Raw genomic sequence first — 8,661 nt, forward strand, 5'->3', positions numbered from 1 at the left:
CGTTAAACCCGCTCGCGAATGCTCGCGCATGTTTATGCAGCAACAATAGCATTAATGGCGAGGCGCACGTGCAAATTTGCGCAGCCCTTTAGCGCTAGCCTTTGTGTGCAAGCAGATTAGGGCTTAATCACCCGGAGGTGCGCGCGCATATTCATACCATCGTTTTTAGCGCTAGACTTTGTGCAAAATAAGCGCCTGCAGGGGCGCGCGCGTGCACGCCACCGCGTTCGCTTTTGTGGTGGTGCACGTGGGCGTGTGCTAGTAGTGGTGAGCCAGCCAGTTAGCTATGTCCCTCAGAGATGGCGCTGGTGCGGGGGGGCCGATCACCCGATCGGCCAGGGCCTGGCGAGAGGCGGCCGACAGGGAGGAGCGGGGAGGCGCGACGTCCACCCCCACACATTCCTCTCCATCCCCCTTACTACAACCATCCACCCTTCGGGGATCCCAGGAATCTCCGTCTGTTTAGAACACATCATAGAGACTATTTTTAAAAGCCTGGACTTTTGTGTCAGTCTCCAGGGATCTCTCCAACTCGAGAAGATGTACCAACGAAATATATATATTCTGTACCCCATACAAGTTACTGTAATATTGCATTAAAACACTTTAAAGCCGCTATGAAAAACAAAAGTCGAAATCACGTTAGTTGAAAGCAACGTAAGCAGTTATCTTTCATGGGCCAATATCAGTACTATTTTCTGGAAGTTAACATTGTCCTATGGATAGCCTTGGTCCCTGCCATGAGAATGTGGAATCTCTACCAACGGCTCTGGACCTCCAATAGAGATAAGCATTTCTTATTCGAGGAACGAAACACGTAAACACTATGTACAATACAAGATAAAACTGGTGAACAAATTGTTAAACTTACAAGCAACATCACGCTTTCTGCATTCTCAACATAACCTTGAAATATTGCCATGTACCATAGTTTATTTCTTCAGGCCGAAAACGGAAAGCTATGAAATAGTGATAACTGCACAGATCTGAGCTACACACAAATGTACTGCCGGGATTTATTCTCAGATTAGCATGGTTGGTTACGTATGGAGCGAAAGAAGTTCAACATACATACATAATGCTATATTTAACAAATAAAAATTGCCAATAATATTCCAGGCATTATGAATCGACGTACAGAGCAGCTGTTTCACCGATTCAGAGTGACTGGGACTGTTCATACATTTTTCTCAGAAACGTATAAAACATTTACATAGTAATATAGATTTGCAAAAGTTTTGGACCAATGGCAACGGCCCACTGAAGTAATTGGTAGCATTACAATAAAACTTGCATGTTTATTTAAGCTCATAGCAACCACAGCCACTTGCTGGTAGTGAATTGGGAAAGTGCTATTTGGGAATTTGTGTATGTCCATTGCATGCTTCACAAATGTCAAGTCTTTAACAGGCACATACTGTGAAGTGTAGGAATGAGTGTGAGTGTGCGGGCTCACGCCCCATTTTTAAATGCCAATCTAGCCTTTACATGTATTATTTGCATAATACTGGGCAATGACATTGGCTTGTGTTTGTTCTGCAAAGCAATAGGATGCATTTACATGGTAGCAAATGTAATTGGCTAATGGCGGTTGTGAATATGTGCATATTTATACAGTGCAGTGATAGATGTATTATAATTAGTATATTTGTAGTGAGCGACTTCCGAGACACGTCGAGTAGAAGGCGATACTATACGTAACGCAGCTACACATAGGCGATCCTAACACATAGCCCATCTCCGGCATACACTACGCTAGCTGTCCGCTAGCGCAGCGACGGCGATGGAGAGGGTCTTGCAGAATAACAGCCACATGGTCTGAGACGAAGAGATGACGACGAGCATCGACGCAGCCAGGACCCAGGACCCGCAACAGCACCCGAACCTCTGGTTTGCCCCCCCTTATATGCGCCCCAGCGTGGCCAAGCCTGGCCTCTGGCCATGCCCCCTTCCAGAACCTTCGAGCAGATTCCCGGAGCCTCTGGACTAACTCTGCCTTTCACCTTTACCCCAGAAACAACCCCCTTATAATAAGGCATTACTCCCATAAACGTAATTACCCCTTCAGGCTGACAGATGTCACTCTGTCATTACATTACGCCCCCGCCCACCCCCGTGGTTAAAAGATAGCCGTCTCAGCTAATAATAATAACGAAATGCACGCGAGGCAGGAGAAGAGTTCTGCCATAACTAGAATAAACGTAATAACGTGTTTTAGAAGAGGGCAGAACGATCGGCAATGAAGGGGAAGGAATAACCCAGCACAATGCAGGTGTCGCGGCTTCCGTCTCGGTCAACAACTCTGCACATTCGGCGAGGTCACGGGTCCCGTCATTTAGGGGTTCGGAAGCTGTGGGCAGCACAATACAATCCTTCTGATGCACACTCTCCATTGGCGTCTCCCCCGGCTCGTCGGACACAACAAACACCGACCATACACAATTTGGAGATGAGGTGTCAGTCCGAGGAAGAATATAAGGCTTCAACTGCAACAGATGAACAAACCAACAGCGACGGCCAACTCGTATACGCAGACACTGCGGCTGTTTGACTTCCAACACTTCCACAGGACCCTGCCATGGCCGATACAGTTTAGGGGACGTTCCCACTGGCACTTACGGGCAATGCAACCACGCCCGATCCTCCACAGCCCAATGCAACTCCTGGTCCTTTTGCCCCGAATTTCATTCGTTGGCCGCCTGTGCTTTGGCGGTGTTTAATTTCGCAGCTTCTTGAGCTGCCGACACATGTTCCAAAGTAATTTCCAAAGGCGCAGGCAATTTAGATTTTCCTTTTATCTCAGACAAACCCAATTGAATCTCCATGGGAGGTTCACTCTCCCTCCCGTACATTAGAAAAAAAGGCGAAAATCCAGTGGAAGTGTGGGGAGCCGTTCTGTATGCGGCCAACACTCCTGGAATATGCAGATCCCCATCAGTTTGGGCTGTGCTGGCTGCCTGACTGAGCATAGATGTCAGGGTTCTATGCAGCTGTTCTACCATCCCATCCATCTGGGGATGGTACGGGGCATTCTAATATTTTTAGTGCCTAGCACATCGCAAACTTCTCGTAGCAGCTTAGAGGAATAATTCCACCCCTGATCCGTGAGAAGTTGCTCAGGGGTGCCTTTGTCCAACACGTATCCATGCAAAAACGCATCCACAATAGAGGCTGCCGACTGGTCGGGCAGCAGCCAGGCCATAGGCCATCGTGAAACCGAGAGAGACTGCAATGGAGGCTGTAACTTTCTCAGTGGCGGTTTCCTACGTGCGCATTCCGTGCAACCCTGAATGAAGTAGTGCATGTCGCTCGACATCCCCGGCCAATAATAATCGCGTTGCAACATTAGCAACGTTTTTTCGCACCCCAAGGTGTAACAACTTGTCCTCGTATACCCCCTGAGTCAGCTTGCCTGGGAGGGTGGTGGGAACTACAACATGGTAACGGCGTGACCCATTCTCATCCATTATCAAAAGACCTTAGGACCGGTCGCAGGCCGTCAGAGGGAGCGGATCCTTTACGTCCTGCTTCCGCTTGACACAACAAGGTCATATGGGACACATCTTCCATTTTTAATCCTCCCCATTCGGCACGTGCAAGGTGCAAAACACTATCCCTCGGCATGACCTCCTCGGCGGGCTCCACTCCCCCAAGTGCTGCTATGACAGCCGAGGGCATTGCTGCCGGAGGTTTACAACGACCCGCTCCTGGTACATCACTCGGAACGAGTACTCCTGGAGAATCTTCAGCCAACGCGAGAGCTGCCCGGAGGGCTGGTCTACTCTGAGGGAATACTGAAGAGCTGCATGATCTGAGAGAACGACAAATTCTCTGCCGTAAAAATAAGGCCTATACTGTTGTCTAAAGTATACCATGGCCAACAGTTCCCTATGATTGACACAGTAAAACTGTTCAGCCGTAGATAAGACGTGGCTACCATTCACGACCACTCTTTCCACACCATTCTTAACCTGGGAAAGGACGGCACCTGTACCCATGTCACTAGCATCTGTGTCAAGAACAAAGGGCAGGGAGAAATCAGGGTAATCGAGTGGGGGCGCATCAGCCAAGCGTTCACAAAGAGCCATAAATGCAGCCTCTTCCTCCGACCCCCACTTGAACCTCTGGTTCTTAGTCGTCAAGGCGTGTAGTGGTTTAACCACTGTAGCAAATTGTGGCACAAATCTACAATAATACAACACAAACCGAACAAAACTTCAGACCTTCCCCACAGATTTGGGGGTCGGCCAGTCCCGCATACACGCTGTTTTCTCGGGGTCCGTGGCTACCCCGTTTGTGCTGACAAGTATCGTACAGAGTTTTGCAGAACATGACATTTAGCAGGCTTCAAATTCAGATTAGCTGATCGCATCCAAACAAAAACAGCTCACAGTCGCTGGAGGTTTCTTCAAAAGTTCAGCTAAACACAACGATGTCATCTAAGTAGATGAAGCAGGAGTCCCACTGCAGGCCAACCAAAGCGAGTTCTATCAACCGCTGAAAAGTGGCTAGTGCCGAGTGCAATCCCATCAAAAGGAAGATTATTTGGAAATTGTCCCTGGGGCGTATGGAACGCGGTTTTAGGTTTTGACGACTCGTCAAGGGGAAGTTGTCAAAACCTCATTAACGCGTCAGAAAAAAAAATGCGCGCCAGACAATGCGTCCAGGGAATCATCCATACGAGGAAGCGGGTACACATCAGCCACCGCTTTCTGCACATGTTCATTCTCCATTACGGGTTCTAATGAATGGGCCCGGCCTCCCCTGTATCAATACGATGTTGCAACAGGGAGGTACGGCCAACATAAAACTTGTTTTTACTAAACATATCCGAAAACTCACGCAGCAACGATAATAATTCCTCCTGCTGCGCCGGAGACAAGTGCGGGTTCTCATGACACAACACCTCCGCCAAAGTCTCGTTCTCTGCAACATTATTTTCCACCGCGCCAACAATATCGTCGCGCGCAACACCATCACCTTCGTGAGACTTGGCTGTCGCGTGAGCCAACACCGTCCCCGCCTGAACCACAGCCATCTCCGGGCTCGCATTGAGCACCTGCAAGAACGGCTCCTGGTTGAGGCGGACGACTGTCTGTGCGCCAACCAGCACACCTCCGCCCAAGGGCTACGTCGACCTGGACAATTATATCATCCAATGGGATGTGTTTAGGGGTGACTGCAAAATTCAACTCTTTAGCTAGTACCGATTTTAGGCTGTCAGAAATTGGGATGTTACTATGATTGATGACAATCTTGTTACCATCTAACTTTTTAACATGTGGCTCGTTTCAACACAGTACACAAATTCCGTGATTTAATCCCATCTGTAAAGGATGTGATTCCTGACATGCAATACTCTAGTGTCTACAAACTGAGTTGTGGTTGCGTTCAAGGAGCATTTGTGTCGATTGTGGTCTGTGTTCCAAACTGCTCCACGTGCTGACTGCTAAGGGCCAGAGATTTCGGTGGGGTGGGAGGAGGAGGCCGCGTTTGTCGCGTTGCGTGATGGCCTCAGATACTCCGATTTCTCTCTGCCCTTTACTTAGGACACGGATGCCAGCGACACTGGAATAGGTACTGTGCTGTCCCAGGTTGTGAACGACACAGAGAGAGTCATGGCCTATGGTAGCCGTGTGTTGTCCCCCGCAGAACAGCGCTACTGTGTGATGCACAGGGATCTGTTGGCCATTGTTTCTTTTGTCCAACAGTATAGGCCGCACCTTTATGGATGGGACTTTGTTGTGCGCACGGACCACGCGGCCCTCCAATACTCCATGCGTATTGACCAGCCTTCCGGCCAGCTGTCTCGCTGGCTGGAAATACTGCAGGAATATTCCTTCACTTTCATCTACAGGAAGGATGTGCGGCACTTCAACGCAGATGCGCTGTCCCACCTGCCACTAAGTAACCAGTGTTCCTGTTCTATGGGTGCGAGCCGGTGTTAGCCATTGCCGGCTGGTTCACCTCAAGTTGTGGCGGCATCCGGCAACGCAGCACCAGCCGCGGTGGCTGCACCTAGTGATAGCATGCTAGGTTTCACGTATGCCGAGTGGGGACAGCTGCAGGCGGAGGATGTCTCATTGTTAAAATTGCGGCGTTGCTTTGGGACCAGAGGTAGTAAAACTGTCCCAATGGGGGTCGCCCTTTTATTCCTTCATGAAGGCCTTTTGATGAGATGGGATGAGGAACTGCAGCGCTATTGTGTGGTGGTAACCACTGCCCTGCGGGGTAAGCTCAAACGGGTGGTGCATGAGAAACTAATGAACCTCGGAGTCTGTAAAACTTTGTTAACGTTGAAGCAGGACTTCTATTGGCCAGGTATTACAGACGACATATACCACCTGTTTAAAAGTTGCACTGACTGTGGATGCCACAAACCACCATCACAGCAAGCTCAGCCTCCAATACAATCTATCACGGTGTCTGAAATTAACGAGCTATCTTCTTTGGTTCTTTCGGTAAAGTCACGTAGAATGAGAATAAAATAATAAATTTATAAAATTATTATTGTGTATTATTGTGTTATTTTATTTTATCAATTTATTATTTTATTCTCATTCTACGTGACTTTACCAAAAGAACCAAAGAAGATGAATCCTTGCAGTCACGAAAGCTTTAAATCGAAAATTAACGAGCTAGTCGCACTGGATATTTTGAGGCCATTCCCGGTTACCCAGAGGAGAAATAAATTCCTCTTGGTTGAGGTGGAATATCTTTCTTGGTGGCCGATGGCATGGCCTCTGCCTGATCAGTCAGCCGCATCCATTTCAGACACATTTTTGCACGGCTATGTCATGGATAAGGGAGCCCTTGAACAATTTCTCACATATCAGGGGCGGAATTTGTCTTATAATTGTTACAGGAGGTGTGCGACTCCCTGGGTACAAAAAACAATTGGACTTCGCTCTACCATCCTCAGATATATGGAATGGTAGAACGCCTGCATAGGACTCTAACATTGAATGCTGTGCCAGGGGGTCAATGAGGCGCAGTTTGATTGGGATTTGCACATCCCCGGTGTCCTTGCTACATAAAGAATGGCCCCTCACGCCTCACTGGGATCCTCCCCATTTTTCTCATGTATTGGAGGGAGAGCGATCTCCCCGTGGAAGCTCAATTGGGCATGGCCTCAAGTAAAAAGAGGGCCATCATGCCCACGCCCATGCAAGTCACCCTCAGGCGATTGATGGAGGTGCGGGAAGCGGCCAAGGGAAATTCGTCCAAGCGGCAGGCCATGAATGAGAAACTCGTGGGGCAATGTGCGTCCGAGCTTCCATGGAAATCTGGAGACAGAACGTGACTGCACTGCCTGCAAGTACCCCTGGGTACGTCCCCTAGATTACTCCGGCCATAGCGGGGCCCTGTTGAGTGTGTATTCGCAATCAGGTCGGTCGCCATTGCTGGTTTGTACACCCATCACGGTTTAAGTCATTTGTTCAACCTCGTATAGATAGCTCATCTCGATCTCCAGAGTGGCCGGTGTCTGATGTGTCCAACGAGCCGGAGCAAACAGGCCCCGAGGCGGTGCTTCAGAAGGATTGCATTATGTCGCCCACAGGATCCCAGCATCTGATGCCCGGGGAACCTCCTACATCAACTCTGTGTGAAGGACCGCGTGTGGAAGTCCGGTTGACATCTACTACTGCCAGGGAGGGGCCGCGCCCTTTAGGCCATTTATGTGATGGTCCTGCGCCCCCCAGTGTGCTTGATCCTGCTCGTGGTGGGGGACCGGCATCGAAGACTCACTCCAAGAATGCTTCGTTCCGCTGATTGGCCATCTCCCCGTCATATTGTCACGAGTGCCAATGTCGTCCGATGGTGTTGTCAACGCCGTAAGCTGGGTTGCGGGTCCAAGTTGAATTGGGCTTGCTCCCCGATGCTCGTGGGTATGGCGCGACCATGTGCATTGGGTGACTCTAGTGTTCCCCTTTCCTTCGCGGTTCGTTTGTTATGTATTCGTGTTGCAAATGTTTTGCCCTATTCTCCGCTATTGTTGTGTTGATGTTTTATGGATGTTCTCTGCCCTAACGCCCCTGTTCCCCTGTTGCTATGATGTCAGCCGGGACGGCTGTGTTTTGATGGGGGGGGGGGGGGGGGGGGGGGGGAATTAGAGTAATAGCGCTGGCTGCTGACAAAAAGTGGTACTGATAGCTTATGGCAGTACACACGTCAACAAGCGACAGTATATACGGGGAGAAAGACAACTAAGGGAAAGCTCAGGAAGAGCTACATCTGGAAGTCCCGGGAACCTGCTAGTAGGATCCAGAAGGGGGGGCATGGCCAGGACAGAGCAAGGCCACGCCGGGAGCATAAGAGGGAGCCCTAAGTGGGAGCTTGGGGCTGTTGCTGAAAATGGATCCCTTCACCATGCTACTTTTCGTCACCATCATCGCCGCCGTCTTTACCATCTGCTGTTCGTCATCATCGTCGCCGCCATCTTCACCATCACTGGGCGCTGCTAGCTAGACAACCTGCCAACTGTACTAGCTAGATTGTGCCGCTGATAGTAGACAGCTGTGTGTAAAATATATAAATAGTGTGAACCCTCGTAGGGTGCGTGTAGTCCCCTTTGTGTGCACGAATAAAGAAGGTGCCTCAAATGATTCCTGTCTCTGAACTGCGTCACTACAGATTTATAGAAAATATTAGAAATATGTG

General features: G+C 49.5%; 1 protein-coding gene across 1 annotated transcript in view; it reads left to right on the forward strand.

The window, feature by feature from the left end:
• Positions 1-8,081, forward strand: part of LOC116947763 (zinc finger protein 385D-like) — a 140,346-nt gene extending 132,265 nt beyond the window's left edge. The window contains exon 11 of the mRNA XM_032963892.2: positions 7,562-8,081. Within this exon, the coding sequence (XP_032819783.2) occupies positions 7,562-7,610 (49 nt within the window). The 3' untranslated portion in view covers positions 7,611-8,081. The remainder of the gene's footprint in view (positions 1-7,561) is intronic.
• The last annotated feature ends 580 nt before the right edge of the window (positions 8,082-8,661 follow it).

Source organism: Petromyzon marinus, chromosome 2 (assembly GCF_048934315.1).
Source record: "Petromyzon marinus isolate PM22_M1 ecotype Great Lakes invasive population chromosome 2, UKy_Petmar_22M1.pri1.0, whole genome shotgun sequence".
In the NCBI taxonomy this organism is placed as follows: domain Eukaryota; kingdom Metazoa; phylum Chordata; class Hyperoartia; order Petromyzontiformes; family Petromyzontidae; genus Petromyzon; species Petromyzon marinus.